General features: G+C 36.2%; 1 protein-coding gene across 1 annotated transcript in view; it reads left to right on the forward strand.

Moving 5' to 3' along the window:
• Window positions 1–21,211, forward strand: part of NCAM2 (neural cell adhesion molecule 2) — a gene marked incomplete at its 3' end in the record, with an annotated part of 282,431 nt that overhangs the window by 127,029 nt on the left and 134,191 nt on the right. The window contains exons 3-4 of the mRNA XM_084305716.1: window positions 19,869–19,943; window positions 20,698–20,904. Coding sequence (XP_084161842.1) covers window positions 19,869–19,943; window positions 20,698–20,904 — 282 coding nt within the window. The remainder of the gene's footprint in view (window positions 1–19,868; window positions 19,944–20,697; window positions 20,905–21,211) is intronic.

A 21,211-nucleotide genomic window follows, 5' to 3' on the forward strand; every position in this document is an offset into this window, starting at 1 on the left:
ACAAAGTTTATCCTTCCTACTCTCAGTGTCATTTAGGGGATTGGATTTGGCTTCTTGCTTTCTCTTTGCCTTCTTGAAACTTTTATAAATACTTTCAGTGTGGTTCCTTCAAAAGCTAAGATGTTGGTGCAATCTTTATGTCAAGTCTCTAATCAGATAACAACTGTTGTGAGATTTTCAGATTTATAGTGGAAGTGAGTATAGTCCTCTAGAGTTCAAACTAAGTGGGAGATGCCACTAAGAAATGCATGTGACAACCGCCAAAGTGCTGCCAGGTGTTCAGTGAACAAGTTAACAAATTCCTTGCCATCATCAGTGAATTCAGGAATGAAAGGACAACATAGTCTTTCTCTTAATTTTCTTGCTGTGAAAGTTTCTGAGATACACCTCCTTTGCAGTTATCCAAAAAGCAGTTTTTATGTTTAAAAAATGGCTTATTTAGCATTTTATTTCTCTGTGTTTTGTGTTTTTTTTTTCAAAACAAACAAACAAACAAACAACAAAGCAATGCAAAAATAAAATTAGAGTGGATTACATTGCATGTACTGTTCAGAAGTCCAAAATGTTAATCAGTTTTCAGAATATGATTAGACTCATTTTATATTATTAGTGCTGGCTTGCAAATCTAAACAGCATAAGCAGCTTTAGTTCTTTGAACCACCAGTATCCAAACCTAATTCAGACTGCGTAAATACAGATAAAATATCTTGTTTTATGTTGTAAAAAATGAATTGGTTTAATGTTATGAGTCTTCTGGTTTATGCTATTTTTTATTTTTTATTTTTTGTAAAGTACTAGTTTTCTCGTAAATTTTCACAATCAGTGAAGTACATGTATATTATATTTTATCCAGCCATGTAGTTTATGGGGAAAAGAAAGGTTTCTCTTTTTATATAATAAATACGTAATAGAAATGGAATGTAAAAATTAATTATTCATAGAATCATAGAATGGTTTGGGTTGGAAGGACCTTAAAGGTCATCCAGTTCTATCCCCCCTGCCATGGACAGGGACACCTTCCACTACATCAGGTTGCCCAAAGCCCCATCCATCCAGCCTGGCCTTGAATGCTCCCAGGGATGGGGCATCCAAAACCACTGTGGGCAACCTGTGCCAGTGCCTCACCATCCTCTGAGTAAGGAACTTATGCCTTATGTCTAACCGAATCTACCCTCTTTACTTTAAAGCCATTACTCCTTGTGCTATTTCTACACTCCCTGAAGAAGAGTCCCTCTCCTGCTTTCCTGCAGGCCCCCTTCAGGTAGTGGAAGGCTAGAGATAGGAAGATAAGATCTCCCCAGAGCCTTCTCTTCTCCAGGCTGAACAACCCCAACTCCCTCAGCCTGCCTGCAGAGGAGAAGTGCTCCAGCCCCTTGATCATCATCATGGCCCTCCTCTGGACTCATTCTAGTAGGTCCATGTCCTTCTTCTGCTGGGGCCTCCAGAGCTGAGCATAAGGCTCCAGATGGTGTCTCACGAGAGCAGAGGAGTAGAATCACCTCCCTCACCCTGCTGGCCATGCTGCTTTTAATGCGGCACATGTTAGTTTTCTGGGCACATTGCTCGCTCATGTCAAGTTTCTGGTCCACCAGCACCCCCAGGTCCTAATCCTCAGGGCTGCTCTCTATCCATTCTCTGCCTAGCCTGTATTTGTGCTTGGGATTGCCCTGGCCCAGATGCAGGCACTGGTCTTGTTGAATCTCATGAGGTTCACACAGGCCCACCTCTCAAGACTGTCCAGGTACCTCTGAATGGCATCCCTTCCCTCCAGCATGTCAACCACACCACACAGCTTGGTGTCATTGGCAAACTTGCAAAGGGTGCACTTGATTGCACTGTCCATGTTGCCAACAAAGATGTCAAACAGCACAGCGCCCAGTACTGACCCCCGAGGAATACCACTCGTTACTGGTCTCTACCTGGACATTGAATTATTGACCACAACCCTTTGAGAGTGACCATTTCTTGATTCTTCAGTTCCTCAATATTCTTCAGTTCTGTTCCATAGCCTTTTTATACAAATAACGGAGGTTGATAAAGCATCTGCTTTCCAGTGGACTCACAGTTAAGACACTTCTCCTGCTACCTGTAACAAATTAAGCATCCTCTGCAAAGATAAAGAAACAAGGCTTAAATTTATACAAACCCCAGAACTCAGTGTCTGCAAAAGTATTACTGCTCTTAGCTCTTACTTAGGTTTTTACTAGTTGGTGCTTCCCATGTGCCTAAGGCAAGTCTGCATAATTAAAGTGTACAAAAGCCATTAGTTCAAGTGGTGATATTCTGTGAAGACAGGCAATCAAGTGTGTTTTGTTTGTTTGTTTGTTTGCTTGTTTCCAAAAAGATATTAAATATGAAAAAACACAATCTTTTAATTGATTTATATAAATATGTATGCATGTATATAAGTTTAGACTTTGAGGAAATTTGTTTACCACTTGCTATATCTTCTCACAATAATCTGTACAGTATTATCTTATTTGTTTCACATTGAAGACCACAGTTTTTCCTCACATGACACCTCTAACTAAACTAGCTTAGACCATCTTCTATTTATAGGTCTTTGTTTTCATTATGCTTTGTACAAATAAATATTTTCTAGGTGCATTTTTAATTAAATACTAGGGATGAAAATTAGTTTATTTCTATCCTGGAACAACTGTATTGGATTTTTCATAATGATATCAGAAAAAGAAGGGGTATTTGTGTGGGCTGGATCTGAAATACTACAGTGATTTTCCAGTTGCATAGTATCTGTAGGATGAGGAAGACTACAGAAGAAACAGTTTCAATTCAGAGGAACAACACTTCACATATGTTAAGGCCTCTACAGGCTGTGTTAATACTGAGCAGTCAGTACAGAACTGGAACTCATTGGAAGGGCTGGCAGACAATTTCTTAGGAGGTGCAGCTTCCATTCAGGTTATTAAAATGGTAACTGTATTCTGAGTTCAAACCCAAGACAAGAAAGTCCTATTTCTGCACGTATATCATAAGCTTTATTTATTTTCAATAAATCTTTTCAAGGGACACTTTCACATATAACCCCCGTTTCTATCTTTACACAAACATCTTCAGGGTTCCCTGTAGCTTTTGCTCAGGGAGCTTTTAAAATCAGATTATTTGTGTTTTGAGGTTGGCAACTAAGAGCAAGCTATTTCTGAAACTGTATCAGTCAGCAGTGGAACTGATGAACAAGTCCCAGCCATTGCTACTAGTCACGTTATTCCTGGAAAACAACATTTTTAAAAAGAGTATAGTTTATTATATATGTGGACATGTACTTAATTCATTAATGTCAGCAATTATTACACAATGTATCCAAACTGTGGAAAAGAACAGTTAGTCATTTAGCTCTCCCAGGATTTCCTCAGGCAGTAAGCTGGAAAAAAATGCCATAGTTAATCATAATGGATTAGGTCAGTTAGGTAAAACCAGAGATTATTTATTTATCTGTTAGTTCAGTAGGCAACATAAATATTAATAAAAATTAAGTGTATGTTTAAAGATATGTGGAAATTTCTGGGGAATTATTCATAATTAAGAGAACATTTATTTTATTTTATGGTATCTCTAGTTTTAATTTTCGTGTATTGTAGTAGGAAAGAACTCCAGTGTTTGTGGTTTTATATGTAACATATATATAACAAGAACCTGCATTTTTCCTTGTAGTGGCTTGAATGGGAACTCTTAATCCTACAAGCATATGCCTTTGTTGCTTAAGCTGCTGTACGTAACCCGTTTCTGCTGTATCAGGATTATGTAGAGTGGTTTGGGTAGCAGGGCACTGCAGGGGTGGTCTGCCTGGTCCAGCATCTGCCCCAGGTCAGGCCAGAGCCAGTTTCAACCAGCTCCAAAGGGACCTGCTGCTGGCTAGATGTTGCACAAGCAATATTTAGTGAAGACAACTAGTGATGAAATGGTGAGGATTCTAGCTGGGCAATATGCAATGTGGGGGGGAGTAAAAGTAAAAGATTGGGAAAATATGACTATAGATCTGTGTGTGAATGTAAGAACTACTTTTCATTCCTAGTATGTTCAGGCATGGATAGAGCTTCATTTTCTAATGATACCAGGGATTATGAAAATACATATAATCATAGTTTCATTTTCAAATGTTGGATGTTCAGCACGTCTATAAACTGGAACCTTCTAAGTTATCTCACAAATAGATGTAAAATATATATTGAGTTTCTTTACATATCAAGTGTCAAATATATATGAAATTTATTTTAAGATAGGTATCACGAATATATATCAGGTGTCTTGATGTATTGGTTCTTAGGAAGCAATAGTCTATCCAGGCTAGATTGCTTTTGCAGCTAAGAAAAAAGAGGAATTTAGAGGTTTTGAGTCAACTGACATACTTCAGATACCTATTTTTGGATACAATGACTTGGCTCTAAAAGTGTTTATTTCCTTCAGCTGACTATAGATGTCATTTGGGACGTTATCTAAAATAGTTTATTTAAATTTGGCCAGGTGAATGTCACCCATAGTACTTGTAGTGCACTGAAATAATGTGAATAGTGGTCACTGTGGTCTTCAGATTGTGTTTGGGATAGCTAATAGTGATCTGAATAGATTATAAAATTCAAACTAAGATTTAATAATTTGTATATTTTGTTGTCTAAACTGACACATAGAAATTACCTAGAAAAGAATGAAAAATCAGATTTATTTATGCAAATATTTCTAGTGTTTCATGTCAGGCCATGTCTCTAATTCTTTTGCATTTTGGGAAAGTCTGCTGAGTCATACAGTACTGGACTCCTAGAGCTGGTTTCACTCATTTAGCCAGTGGTAGGCAACAGTGATCTGTTCCTCTCCTCCCACCTGACAGAATTGCTCAGAAAGAGCTGTCATTCAGAAATACAGAGTGTGGGTCTGAGAGCTAATCAGAAAGCAATAAAATGTCTGGCCACCGACCTCATAAAATAGAAGCTCATAAAACAAGTAAATCAAATTATTAATTATATCAGTGAAAGAAGGACTTTCAAATTTCTGCAGCATGGAAAGGTTGAACACTTACAGAAGCATATGACAAATTTATTACTATTTGCATTTCACAAGGGAATAATTATGGAGCTTTCTGATGCACCAGAATTTTCCTCTCAAAAAGAGAGTCACTGGTGTGCTAGGACTGACTGATGTTAATGTGGAATTGTTAAAAATCCCTTTGTTGTATTTCTCCACTTTTATGAACTAAAACATTACAAGTGAGAAAACAAAATGGTGCATTTTTCTGATGTTGTAAAGGGCCCTCACATCTGACCAAAATAATCATATATCTAGAGATAATGGCTATGAATGCTGCTTTCAAATTTCAGCCTGAAGGTGAGAATGCCTTTGCAGTGTGTCAATATACTCATGCAGAAGAGACTACAGACAGGTAGCCAGGTTCCCATTCTGTTCAGTGTCTGTTTAATAGTTTATGCAAACGTCTTCAGGAGAGACATTGAGAGCGCTCCACAACAAGTTGCCGCATAGATTTTAGTTAGAGAAAAGATTGATAGTAGAGTTCTGTAAAAGCAGGAGAAAATGAGAAAGGGAACAATGTAATACTCACAATAGCAGACGAAAGAAATGCTCAGTGAAGGAACCTAGCATCAACTGAACAACAGGAAATATTTTTGGAAAAGTGTAATTAAATAATGTAATTAATTTTCAGTAGTTTTTGCGGAAGCCAGACATTTTAAGGGCTTAGATGGTAGTGACGGTGTTGTTACAGAGGATGGATCTTACAGAGGACATTAAAAATGAAAGTTACAAATACACCTTTAGACAACTAATTACCAACACATGGAATGAAAAAAAAATCAGTTAAAATTCACTACCATACAAACTGCAGTACTAGGTAAAGTACTAGGTTAGATCTCTGATTGACCTGTTTAATGTTTTTTAGTCTGAAATTCAGAGCTTTGTGCTTACTTACAGAAAATACTAGTAACCTTTAAAATAATTACAACTTGACCAGTAAAGATTTAATCAGAGGAGTTACAACAGCCTCAATGAATATGTTTTTAATTTCATGAAAAGATTGATTTAAAACAAAACAAAACAAAACAAAAAAAACCCTTATGATTGTCTAGTGCAATAGGTTGCTTATTAATTTGTCTGGCTAATTCCTTATTAATTGCAGCCCTGTTGGTTTTCAATTAGAAAGACTTCAAAGCAATCCTTTGAGGGAAAATTAGTTTCCTAAATCAAGATAATTAAAGATGGGAACTTGCTAGTACCCATATAATAGCACTCAAAGATCAAAAAGCTTAAGGGTTAAAAGAAAGAGCTTGAAAAGCCAGTCTGATTTCTTATGATCTCTGGCAGTGTCATTTATTTATAAGCATTTCCTTGAACTTCTAATTTTTCGAAACAGAAAGAATATTTATGCCTGAGACTGTTTTTATAATCCAGATGGGGCTCATCAGACTGTTCTAACATTTTTCCATAAGTCAAAGAGAATACTTTAACTGTATTAACAGCAATAATTTAAGTTTTTTTATTAATACCTTAATAGGCAGTTATTCTTTTGAGGTAGAATAACTAAATTTTAAATGGATTTTCTTTGTCAATAGTCCTTCCAATGCCTGGTGATAAAAATGTCTGCTCTTTGCCTATTCTTAATATTTAAATTTTGTAGTTTCAGGTCATTTTCACCAAAGTACCAAAACTTTAGAAATATTTCCCTCTTTTCTGGTAAACTGCTTCAGTGAATATATTTGAAACAAAACCCATTTGTGATGCTGATAAATAGTTTGAAAAATCCTAATTTATAATTTTAGAATGCACCAGAGTTAGCATTTTAGTTTGACTCATCAGTGTGCTTTAGAAGCATGTTTCCCAGATATCCATTCACCTCACGATGTTTTGACTCATGTTGTGGAATGATCTCAAAGCAAGTAGACTGGGTTCTATCCTGTGAAACTGAGCTGAAACACATATTTTTGAAATAATATCTGGCCATTCTTGTTTGACCAAGGTCCAACTAATCTAAGAACCTATTTACAAACAAGGACCAACTCCAAGCTAATGTAAGTTCAGAATTAAGGCTTGATTTGAGCAAGAGATTGGATAAGACAACCTAGAGAGGTCCCTTCAAACCTAAATTACTCTATGATTTTATCTCTTCTTTTTGACATAGATTAAGAAGACATCATGTTCCACAGTTCAGTTAAACCATCCCACATTTTATTAAGATGACCTGTTTTATGAAGAACAAAAATACTTACTTGTAAGGTAATTCTTTTACATAGGTTATCCTTTCTTTGATATACTTTAATATACATGCCCTTTTAATATAGTACTTGAGATACTGGGGCAGCAAGACAAGTTCTCAAAGTAATTAAATACATATTTAATGTATTTAAGCAACTATAAGCTGTTTGTTAAAGTAAGGTTGGGAGCATTCACTACTGTGGAGATTCTGTGCATAAAATATATATGCATATAATATTAATGCATAAAATATATGCATATAATATCATGCATAAATATATATGCATAAAATTATATTATCTTTGCAAAGGAATGTGATGCTAACAGCCAGAGACAAATATGTTCTGCGTCTGCATAGAACGGGTGCAATAGGCACATTTCTGTAGCAATATCTTCTAAACCCTTTTTGGATAGACATTTCTTAGATCTAATTTTATGTTTAGGCAGGATTTAACCAGTCAAGGTAAGACTTTGTGATGAAAGAACATTTTTCATAGAGTCATAGAATGGCTCAGGTTGGAAGGGACCCTAAAGACCAGTTCCAACCCCACTGCCATGGGCCAGATGGATTGGAACTAGACCAGGTTGCTCAAAGCCCCATCCGAACTGGCCTTGAGCACCTCCAGGAATGGGGCATCCACAGCTTCTCTATTATGATTATTATTGAATATTGAATGTCTTAATTTGATTAGTAAGTAGAAAAATCATCGACTTAAAAGATGTCATCTGACATCTTTTAGCATTGTTCAAGTATTTAATATGTGTTTTTTCTTTCTGTGGGTTTTCAATAGTGAGTATAATAATCTCAAACTTGTAACTGACTTAATCATTCACTGTTTACAAATAGGATTATTATAGAAAAAAATACAAGTAACAGTAATTCTAGGTTTGTGTACCATTGAGAGAGACTAGTGTTTTTAAAAGGTTTCAATGAAAAATAAAATGTATAAAAATTTATACAAATAATTATGTATCAATATGTTTCTGAATAAGATTATGTAAGTACTCTGTAAATCAAGTTGTATGTGCCTGGCTGCAGACAGTCCCTGTGGCCATTTCCCCGTGCCCTAATTACATCTCTCCTGAACAGGACAGCAGATTGCAAAAATTGGCTGAATGGAGAAATTCATATCTTTCTGAGCTACTAATTCATTTTCTTGAGATGTCAGACGGACATCCTTGGGTCACATTTTCATAATCTCTTCTTAAATTACAAATGTGTTTTTGCTGTAGTTGAAGTTGATTCTCTGATTTCATTCTGCAGTTCCACAAAATGGGAACGGACTGCATATACTCATTATATATAAAGAAACCTTGTGACAGAGACCATAACTGCTTTTTGAGACATGAAACATTTTTACTAAACAAGTCATTTTCCTTGAAACAGGGGATTTTGGATTGTGTTGCCTTTCAGAAGAAAAAAAGACAAATCCATAAGAAAAGCCAATGCAGTAGGTTGTTTCAAGGTTCTTGGAATCAGAATTAATACACTCCTGTTCAGCTACAGACACATTGATAACACACAGTCTGTTTTATTAAAGATGTAATTAACTAAATACTGCTCAATGCATTGTTGATTTTAGTTTACATATTGTTCTGGTTTAATATATGTATCCTCTTCTTATATGCTTCATAGAGACTGCTGTGTTTCTAGACCGCATTGCCAAAAACCATGGTGTATGCAATCGCAGTGGTCACTCTATTTGGTCACCTACTTGTTTGTTAATCTCACCTAATGTATTTGAACTCTAAGGCCAACTTCAGCATTTTCTGTTGAGAGATGAGGAGAAGGGTTTGATTGTGCCTTTCATTGGAAAGACAGATCGTTTTAAAATCTGTCAGGATTGGTTTCATAATTAGGTGATCTGATTTTTTCTCTCATCTGTAACTAGAAAATGAATTATTTTAGTAACTATATTTTACTTTTTAGAGAAATCTCATAATATAGACTTCACAAAATAGAAGAGCAGGAAAGGAAGGGAGGCTATTAGAAACAAACCTTGTATGACTCCATTGCAAAATGTGCTTGAATTGGCCTTTGGGGGGAGGGGGGAGGGGAGGGTTACGTGGTGTTTAAGAATGGGCAAACTCTTACTACAAGACATGGTTAGAAGAATCCATTACTCACAACTGTAACAAAACTCTTTTTTACAACATGATTAACTGGTATCTTAAAATGTCCAAGCTTTCAGATATAATTTTGAAATGATCTTTCAGGTACAGCCAGACTCAGAAGAACCTTTTTGATACTGTGCCAGTTGACACAGAAGGATGCTTCCAGTATTTTTTTCTTTTCACCTTTTCACTAGATTGATGATGCTGAATTGACTGAAAACTCTTTGGAAGGGGTAGTGTGTTTGGCATTCAGCAGAATTATTGCATGCGTCTTTTTGCCTGAAGTTTGAGAAACATTTTGTTTGGATTTAGATTACAAAGGCCAAGTACTTAGAAAGAATTCTGGTTCAATCCAGTGCCTCTCTGCAATTTGAAGGACTGCTTTGGGCTACGAGCCGATTTTGTCAGTGATTCAGCTTGACGTTTTCTCTAACCCTTGGTCCCCAGTATCATGTTTTCTGCTGCTGTTTTGAAGACAGTGTGAATACTGTCTTCAATTAGAATGTCTATGTTCAGCCACTGTCTTGGCATGTTATCAAATTTGTGCTGACTACCACGCAGCCCCACAGAAATGCAGTTTTTGAAAGTTCATAACTCAGTAAAACCAAAGAAAAATTTAATGAGAAAATATGAGGCACTTTTCTACTCTGATGGCTTCTTTTCAGCCACATGCCCAGATTTTTGGCTATTAAATTAAAAAGTTCGTGGTTTGGCATGAATGTTACCCTAGGGTTTTATTTTGTTTTAATCTGTACTGCTCTATAATAAAAGACTGTCCAAAGGAGCAGGAAGAAAGCAAAGTAAATTTTTGTGTTACAAAGATCGCACAGAGACAGGAGGGTACCTCTGGAGATCGCCTGGTCAGAGCGCCTGCCCAGAGCAGGGTCAGCAAGAGCAGGGTGCCCAGGGCTGTGTCTAGTCCAGTGTGTGGAGACCCCACAAACTCTCTGGGAAACCTATGTTCAACCACCTTCACATTAGAGAAGTGTTTTCTTAATTTTAAACAGAATTTCCTGTATTTGAGTTTGTGCCTATTACCTACGGTCCTGTTACTGGGTACCACTGAGAAGAGCCTGGCTCCCTTTTCTTTAGCCCCTCATCAAGCATTTATACACATCGATAAGATGTCCCCAAGATTTTTCTGCTCACATGAACAGTCCCAGCCTCTCCCCATAGATGAGAGATGTCTTCAAACTGCTGCATATCTGTGATACAGATACTATATCTATATGATCCCTACTGATCCCATAAACAGTTTATGAACTGCTTCTTGTGAAAGCCCATATTTACATTGCATAACAGGAGGAGAGAGAAGGTTATTTATTAAAATGCAACTGAATACTCCTAACTGTATCATCGGTGTTTTCTCTTCCTCGAGAACAGCATTTTTTAAGGTTTTGTAGTATGCTTGTCATCACTCTGTTTTTCCATATTTTTTTAAGTTTTGAAAATTTTATGTTTAATTCCATTTTAGATTAGACTAAAAATATTTTAGATTGCTGTTACTGACTTTGAACATAAAGACCCTAATTCTTCAGTTTTAACTTTATTGAAGTACATCTGGGTTTTAGAAGATCCTGTCTTGATTGACTACAGCACTTTGAGTTTGAGAAACATGTTTCTTTCAAACTCATAAGCTTTTAAACTAGTTTTTCTTTGCATTTAGTCTTACCAAATAGAAACATTTTCTGACTGACAAGATTTTGTTAAGATGGATTTTACTTTTGATGAGTGTGATCATCCTTTGATGGTCTTTTTTCCACATATCTGTATTACTTATTTATGTGTAAGATCTACATATAATAAAGATCCCTCATTATGTTTCCCCACAGTTAAAATATCCTTAATACTCTGTTAAACAGCGTATTTTAAACTTCCCTATTTTTTCTGTTGATGATAAGAAGATTTTCTATTGAATAGATGAGATCTACCAAATTTAGCTGGAATAACTTATATAGAAATAAATGTCTGCATCATGCAATGTCATGCCTGAGAGAACCCATTTTATAGCTAACATTCTCCAAAGTTCATGCCTTTTATTTACAGAAAATCTTTCTTGCCTGAAATATACTGTAAGTGAATAAAGTTAAATTATTTTTTCTTATTTGGATGCCTTCTAATCTTGATTTTCTGTGATAAGCTTCTGAGCCATGATTATAAAATGTAAATATTGATTAAATATTGATTAAAGTGTCTTTAAAATATCTGAATAGGGTTGGTCTTGTAAGTCTATATTTAAATCAGTATCTCTTCTCTTAAATTTTGACGGAGCCAAACTCCCAATATCTGCCTATCTGGAAAGCTGTTACAGAATCTAACTTCCAGCATTCCTAAATACCTACAGAGATCTTGATGTGTGATTCCAGACAACATATATCCCAATAAAACTCACAGCATTCATATTTATGTCTTTACTTTAAACTACATTTTGCCAGAGTTCAGGGTAGCAGTAGTGAGTGATTTCTGGTTGAGATAAATTCTGTGATAAAGTTGTAACAAGCAGACTTATTTTAAGGAATGTCCTATTTTACAGTTGTATACTCTTTCTGCTCAGATATTAATAGCTCATCTATTTTACTGATTCTGTTGCAAGTGTCATAGAAAAGACTATTCAACAGAGGTTTCTCATAATTCCTTTTCTGAATATCCTTCAGTAGTTGTGACTTTGTTGCACAGAACTGGATTGTGTTAGTTCTCTTGCATCATGCATTTCACCCCTATAACATCTGTTATGCCCCAGAAGGCAGTCTGAACTTCATGTGACTTCTAGCTCTTCTCATCTGGGAAAATGACACTTTAGCAGATGTAGAAAATGAATTCAGGATGACACAAAGACTTTTTTGTGTACCTAAAAATAAAACACTCTGTTCTACAAGACAGAAATTCAACTAGGAATCCATAATAATTCAAATAAAATGTTAGGACTTTATATCAGGATTCCATTTCCCACTGACAAATCCAAATTAATGCTAATGTGATGAAATGGAAAGTTCAGTTATTCTGAACTACCTAATTAATCGTGAAACTTGATGTCAAGCAATTAAAAATGTAACGAATATCTCTTAGTACTGTCATACCCTGGAGAAGTGATGCTTAATCATTTAGTGGTATTCCACCCATCACAAAGCTAAAAACTAGCTCTCTCCATGGAGATCACATTTTTGTTTATTGGGGTTGTAGATGCAGCTTAACTTTCAGGCATTTCTACAAAAGAAATTCCAGGAAGCATTCAAGACATGTTATCATTAGCCCAATTAGTATATCTTCAATCATAAATTAATATATATATAAAGAATATGATCACAGAATCACAGAATTTTCTAGGTTGGAAGAGACCTCAAGGTCATCGAGTCCAACCTCCAACCTAACGCTAACAGCCCTCCACTAAACCATATCCCTAAGCTCTACATCTAAACATCTTTTGAAGACTTCCAGGGATGGTGACTCCACCACTTCCCTGGGCAGCCTGTTCCAGTGCCTCACAACCCTTTCAGTGAAGAAGTTCTTCCTAACATCTAACCTAAAACTCCCCCGGCTCAACTTAAGCCCATTCCCCCTCGTCCTGTCACCAGGCACGTGGGAGAACAGGCCAACCCCCACCTCGCTACAGCCTCCCTTGAGGTACCTAAAAAGAGCGATAAGGTCACCCCTGAGCCTCCTCTTCTCCAGGCTGAACAAGCCCAGCTCCCTCAGCCGCTCCTCGTAGGACTTGTTCTCCAGGCCCCTCACCAGCTTCGTCGCCCTTCTCTGCACCCGCTCAAGCACCTCCATGTCCTTCTTGTAGCGAGGGGCCCAAAACTGAACACAGTACTCGAGGTGCGGCCTCACCAGAGCTGAGTACAGGGGGACGATCACCTCCCTAGCCCTGCTGGTCACGCTGTTCCTGATACAAGCCAGGATGCCGTTGGCCTTCTTGGCTACCCGAGCACACTGCTGGCTCATATTCAGCCGACAATGTTGTTTCAGTGCGTATAAGATGTTTCAGTGCGTATAAGATGTTAGAATTGTGCCTGAATAGAAAACTTTGTGTAGTTTATTTACCTGCTAAAAGAGGGGGGGAGAAATCCAGTAATATCTTTAAATGATAAAATGTTGAGTAAATTAAGTTTGAGTAGGCTAGGCTATTTGGTATAGATTTTCACTGTGGCCCTGTCCCACCCAATCACTTGAGCATTAGTTACTCCCAAAGGATTACAAATATATTGGATACTTAAAGCACCATAAGCCTCACAGACTTTACAAGCAAGTTCTGATAGTGTGTGATGAAACCCCATTTTTTCTATCATTTTAATTTAGGTTTGTTGTTTAATTATGACAATTTTAATGACTATTAACTTTAATGGTCACTTTTTGCATGACATCTGACTGCGTCCTTCCTTCTTCCGAGATTTAGAGTGCTGGAGTCATCTTTATAGTTTATAGGAAAATATCTTAGATGACTTAAGATATCTCTGAAAATTATTTCTTTTGGGGCTATTTGGTCTTTGAAGTACAAACAGTTTAACAGAGTTTTTAGTTCAGCTCTATTTTGAGCTCTTGTTTTAGTGGAATTCTTTAGGGCAGAGGTGTGTGGTTCCTATCATTTGATTACTCACAGGAACGGCTTGAATTGGACTTTCTCTTACCAAACTGTAACTCTATAGATTGTATAACATTTTTATAGTTCTGACTTTGCTGAATTGTTACTTGAAATAAGTTAACTGATTCACTTAAGGAAAAAAAAAAAAAAAAAAAAGAGAGAGAGAGAGAAGAAGAACCTAAAAGTGCATTTGTCCTAAATGCAAAATGCCCTTGAACTGTTAATAATTAACAAATTTAATTTACATTTAACCATTTCCATTTCCTCAATTAGGCTCAGGGTCCCCACGGGGGTAAAGTATTTCAAACAAAACAAAACAAACAAACGAAAAAAAGCACCCTGTTTGGTGATCCAGTGCATTCAAGAAGAATGTCTTCAGAAGTCTGTATAACAAAGGGAAATAAAATTAACAGGGTGAATGGTTATTCTCGGGAAGAATTGGACACCAATTAAAACTTCATAATTTCTTCATGCTCCAGAATAAGGAAGACAAGTCTTCTAAGTATATTCAATATTAAATAATACTGTAATCATTTACTGAAAGCAAAACCACATCATGTAAGTAAGTTTGCTTTCTTCTTGAAGTCAAAGCATATCAGCATACTAAGTTATAATTATTGTCAGAGAACTCATGCTAAACAGATTTACTCTTTACAATCTTCCTCTCAGCTGCACCTTGCAGTCATCTATATTCTTTAAGAAGGCACAGCCATCTGAATTAGCTGCTCTAGCCATCACTCCTCTCCTTGGTTCCAGCTGGATCCCAAGCAATGCCTTGTTTTGTTTTCATAGATGCGTCCTTTCTTTTTTACTGGTTCTATCTTTCAGTGGGTCTGCAGCCCAACAGGTTTAGAAAGACCCCTTCACACTAAAGTTGCCATCTCATTCTTCTAAAGTAAATTCTAAAAATTGTTCATATCTATTGATCTAGCATAAAACCATTCAACCATGTTGTAGCAAACGTACTTAACAGAAACTAGGGCAGAATATGTGGTGGTTCTTTCATTTGTTTTTGTTTGATTTTTTTCGTTGATAGATTTTATATATTGGTTTGTTCGTTTTTGTTTTTGTTCCTGTCTGTCTCCTGTCATACTTTAACACAGAAGTGACTGATGAGGAAGCTTTTCAGGTTTGGGGGAATTTCTGGGTTTTAAGAACTGGAATTATCAGGAAGTCCAATGACGGATTTACAAATTGGAGCACAGCTCTACCCAGCATTTTTCAGGTTTTATTCAAATACAACCTCATTTTCCTTTTTCATATGTTATATATTATATATACATATATATATATGTATATGCTTTATATATACATGTCTATAATGTTCATTTTATGTGTTTTAATGTATTGGTAAGTGGCAATAGCAGTGCATATGGGATTGACACTTTTTCTACGTTCTCTGATGACAGCTCACTTCTGTTGTATTAGGTATTCACCTGTATAGACAGAGCTATGAAAGGTTTGTGATGGTAGTTCTGAAATGTGAAGTATACTAGTGCAAATGGGTCTGAAATTAGAGTCTTCTCAATACTATGTCTTATGAATAGAGTCATCCATCTCCATATTTAACAGAACAAATGGACCTCTTGTTACTATTCTTAGTTATCTTCCTAAGTGATTTTTAAACCCATTAAGAAATAATTTGACAGGCTCCTCTTAGCAAAGATAATAATTCTTTTATAGTGAATATGAATCAAAGAGAAGGGATTGCTTATATCACCTAATGTAACAGTGCTTTATTTTGCTATAAAATTCCATGTGTACTGAAGATTAAGTGAAGGCCTGACTGACTTGACTTTATCCCGGAACAGCAGATACTACAGTAGTAGTATAGTAGTATGCTTCACCACCTGAAGGGATCTTCTAGTAATACATTGCCTTTTTGCCTTTCATTGCCTTTTTTTTTTTTCCTGCTAGTTCAGTAATATCCTAGGAAACATGGAAAGAGGCAGTGTTTTGTCAGTTTTAGCCAGAAGCCACTATTCATTTCTGAGCTTGTTTTAACATAGCTAGACACAGTCTCTTCTGACTTGAATTCTTGGAACAGCTTCACTGACCTGATAAAAAAAAGGCTTCACTTGTGTATTCAAAGATCTTCAAACCAGTCTGGTACAAAATACCCCTTTGTACATTAATTCATTAGCTTCTAGTGTACACAGTAATTTGAATAGTACGTACATTACATACTATCTTCATCAGAGCTTATAATAACCTAATGCATCTATGTAGTTTTTGAAGTACATTTGGAAGTAATGTAAAATGTTCTGGATATGTAGTTTCTGTGCAATATTTGACTTGTAACTACACATCATACTCAATTTAAATGATGAGTGAACCTTCTCCTAGCCAAGGACTATACTATTTGCCTGACTAACTAATAAGCAGATCACTGGGGCAATATTTTTCATTCCAGTTTGCATAAAGCAATATTTTTATATTTACACAAACCAGAGCTAGTAAAAGGATGAGTGAAAAAATTGGACAGATGGTCTTACATTTTTCTATTTTGTAAATATTAAAGTACCATATGTAGAAAACATGGTTTTCTTTGGGTTTCAGAAAGGTAGCTAGCATGTTTTCACAGAGTTTGTAATTGCACTTATGCTAAGAATTTTAAACGGAGTTCAGCCCTTTACCAAAACCTTCTTTCAGTCTCAGATATATATCTGATTAATGAAGGAAAAGTATCTTCTAACTTCTTTTCACCTCTTATCACAGTTTGTTATATTCTACCTGACACTTTTCACTTCATCTATGTGTTTACATAGTTTAACATCTGATATTACAGTTTTCTTTGCTTTTTTTGTTTCTGTTTTTGACATGTTCAAATCTGGCCTAGTTCTTGCTTGTCTAGGCTGATTATATGCAAGTAAGTCAGTTAATAGCAAATCAATTTCATGATACTTTTAATTGTAGTAATTTCCACATTAATATATATGCAACACTACTTAGACAATATTTTTTTTCTGTGCTCATCTTTAATTTTTAGTATCAACAGAATAGAATCATTGTCTTTCTAGCAGGTTTGAAGTTGTAACATATTCACAGGGAAATTTTGGCATATTGAATCAATGATGATTAATACTCCATACCTCCAGAGAAGTTTGTTCTAATGGACATTTGTGCCAATTACAAAAAGGAATCTAGTGAAGCTCAGGATAGAAATCTAGAAATCTAGAAAAGGAATCTAGTGAGCTCGGGATATTCAATATACACTGAAGTCATTAATGTTCACAGTAGTTTATGTTGTGGTTTTCAGAAAAGTAAAATATTTCCCCTATAATTCAACCACCAATAGACCATAATCACTGTATTTCAATACTCCAAATCCCAGATTCTTGAAACACTACTTTTTTTTAACCTCAGATGCATCATAGTTTTTTACTATTTATAATACTGACCTAAGATTTAGACAGTAAGTTTTCTTCTCTAAACTTTTTTTTTTTTCTGTTTAACTTTTTCTGTCTTGATTAGAGCATGAAAATAACATGACCCTCTTCATCCACGTCTTTGGTTCATGAACATGTACTTTCCAATTTTGTAAGATTATGGTTGTTGAAGAGTTACAGATATTTAGGATAACAACAAGGTTTGAATTATTATTACTGAAGACTGCGTAGTTATTTTTCATCTAAAATAAAAATAAAAATTCACCCATAATACTCTCTGTGTTGGGTAAGTTGGGTAAATAAAAATTCACCCGTAATACTATCTTTGTTGGGTAAGTCGGGTAAGCAGGACCATAGGATAATTCAGGTTAGAAGGTACTTCAGTAGGTCTTTAGTCCAATCTCCTGCTCATACCAGGGTCAAAGACTAGATTGTTCAAGGTTTCATCTGTTGAGCTCTTGAAAACTGCAAGAATAGATATTGCGTAATCTTTCTGGGCAACCTACTCCACTGCATCATGAAAAAGTTTTTGCTTATACCCAGCCTGAGCCTATTTTGTTTCAACTTGTCAACTGTCTTTCATCCATCTGCCATACAACACTGTGAAGACTCTGGCTCCATCTTTATTTTTCCATGGATAAGAGTAGATGGCTCTTTAGTCCTCCTGTAGCAGTCTCTTCTTCAGCTTGAACAAGCCCAGCTCCACTAGCCTCTCCTTATTCACCTAGTGCCCAGTTATGCCTGCCCACTTTGTAGGCCCTCCCCTAACTTCACTCCAGTGAAGTCTGTCAATATATTTCTTGTTCTGAGGTTGGGATGGGGGTTGTCTGGATGTAGTATTTTGCATGTGTCCTAGGTAGTGCCAAGCAGAGGTAGCAATTGATCTCCTTGATCTACAACCAATCATCATCCTTTTAATTAGCCTAGGAGGCTGTTGACTTCTTGCTGCTGCTTCAGCACTCTTGTCTACCACACCTGTCCTCAGTTTGCATTATTCCCAACTGGTTATTCCCTCCCAGATGCAGAATTTAGCAACTATCCTTGCTGAATATTATGACGTTCCTGTTGATGCATTCTTCCAGTCTCTAGGTCAGTGACCTCATCCAGATTATTGATAAAGGTATTAGTTAGGACAGATTCCAGGACAGAATCCCATGTGACCCCACTCGTTACTGGCCTCCAGGTAGAGTATGACCTCCACTGTCCTCTAAGCCCAGCTATCCAACTAGATTTTTACCAGCCTAGTTGTCTGTACATCCAGACTGTAATGCCCTAACTTGATGTGGGGGTTGGCCTTGGCTGGCAGCCAAACACCCATACTGTCACTTGCTCACTCACCCCCATCCCTAGACGAGGGTGAAAAACGGGAGTGAGAAAACTCATGGGTCAAGGTAACAACAGGGAAATCACTCACTGATTACTGTTGTGGGCAAAACAGTCTCCAGATGGGAAATTTAACATAATTTACATAATTAACATAACATTTAATTACTTATTCAGGTACTGGGGAACAAAGAAGGCAAGTATTTAAACACTTATGGAAGACATCTGTCCTCCCTGCTCTCCCAAGCTCCAGATACCTCTCCTTCTCTGTTCCTAGTCTCTACTCCCCTTCTTACCACCATAGACACAGGTTAAACTCAGTCCCTTCAGCGAGGTGATAGGTGGTGCAGGAGATTTCTTTCTGGCGTTCCTTCTTTCTCATACTTTTCTTCTATTTCTCCTTCTGCCTAACTCATTTCTTCCGTTCTGTTGTGGGTTATCCACAGGCTACAGTCCCTTGGGGAGTATACCTGTTCTGGCATGAGCTTATGCTTGGGCCCCTTCAAGAGTGTTCCCAGCTCTCCTGTGGATTACCTCCTACTGCTCTGGCCTTCCTTTTCTTCTTCTGTCTTGTCTCTGCTCTTTCTTAAATACATTTTCAAAGGGATGCCAAAAACTCTTGGCTGTCTCAGCTGCATCCTGTGATGTGTCTACTGTGAAACCATCTGGAACTAACTGTGTTCTGCACAGTGCAACCCCTGACCTACTCCCACAGATATCACCTTGGCAGCCATTCTCTGCTATCTAAACCTTGCTGCTTATTCCCAATACACGTAAATACAAGAATATTGTGGGAGGCAATGTCAAAAGCCTTGGTAAAGTCAGGGTAATCACCACCCACTCTTCTTCTCTCATCCACAAAACTAATCATTTTATCCTATAGTCAGGCATGGTTTACTCTTGGTCAGTCCGTGCTGAGTGTTCCAGTCACCTTCTTCTAATTGAGTTTTAGTTCTATATTTGTTTGAATTTCTTTCCTGTTTTATTATTTTTTTTCCTTTTCCTCAGTTTTAGGATGTGAAATTGTTATCCTTTGTATAACATTTTTTCTTATTTTGATTGTTTTCACCACATCTTAATATACAAGTTAAACTACATGTATACTGTAGTTTAGAAGATAAAATGCTGAGATTTAATATATAGTATATGTTGTAGAATGAGAAAATACCAAATATAAAAATATATACTTTAAATTTATAAATGGCAATGTATTACAATGTGTTTACAACATACTTTATATTTTTCAGCTCTACTTCAAGTTACAATTTCACTTAGCAAAGTAGAGCTCAGTGTGGGTGAATCCAAATTCTTCACATGCACAGGTATGTATTCACATTTTTTGTTGTTAGATTATCAATGTTTTGCATGATTTGAAAGTGAATTTATTAATTCACAATATTAACTTAAATGTGCATTGTTCTGTATATTCATATTGACTTGTGAGAATTGTGATAAATAGAAGATCTTGTAGAGACTATTGATTTCAGATTCCAAAAAAAACATATCACTCACTCAGTCTGAAATTTGTCTATATTGATATAGATAATTTATATCTACTAGGATGCTTGTTTAATTAAAATATTTTTACTTGTCTAAACTAAGGATTTAATAATCTACTAGGCTAAGCTTAGGACCCTCTCTGCCCTAAAGAGTCTTTTCTTGAGGGACAGAATTAAGTCATGAAGGGAAGGGTTTGCTTTTGCAGCTGCCTGAAATGAATCTTTGACGTTTCTGATTTGCCATCGTAGATTGAAAATGATACATAGCCTGTTTACAATGACAAGCTGAAGTGACTTCTGGCCAGCCTGTTCTGTTCCTTTAAGATTTTATAGATTTCTGTGTTTATTTTTTCCTCTTGAATTCTTGAGCTACTAATTATCCTGTCCCAACAATTACACATTTGCCTCTGTTTAACCTTGCTTATCTTTCTACAGACTTTCTCACAATTCCTTTTCACAATTCAAATAGATGTCAGAGAGGTGTCATAGATGTCTGTACACTGGGTAGGCATATGCATTGCTTAATGTCTATTTGAACTTCTATTATTTTAATTTTTATTCTTATTTTTGTTTGTAGCCATTGGTGAGCCTGACACCATAGATTGGTACAATCCACAAGGAGAGAAGATTGTTTCCAGTCAAAGAGTGGTTGTTCAGAAAGAAGGTGTTCGATCACGTCTAACCATTTATAATGCAAATATAGAAGATGCTGGTATATATCGGTGTCAAGCAACAGATGCTAAAGGACAAACTCAAGAAGCTACTGTTGTTTTGGAAATTTATCGTAAGTAAAATAATATCAAATAACAAAGGAAAGAACATGTTTTGAAAGCCACTGCTATTGAGAAAGTAAAGCCTATCAAAATATCATCCCAGACTCTGAACTGCATATGCCAAACAATTGCATCTCCTGTAGTTTAGTTCACAGATACTATGAACTAAACTTTGTAATATTGTTGATTACTTCTCCTTTGTATCTTAAAATATCATCTCAGAGGGGTGTATGCCCCTAATGGAAAAGAGGAAAGATGTATTTTATCAACCTAATTTTAAGTACAAATATATATAAAATATATCAAATATGTAAATAA

Source organism: Netta rufina, assembly GCF_964035555.1.
Source record: "Netta rufina genome assembly, chromosome: 1".
Classification (NCBI taxonomy): domain Eukaryota; kingdom Metazoa; phylum Chordata; class Aves; order Anseriformes; family Anatidae; genus Netta; species Netta rufina.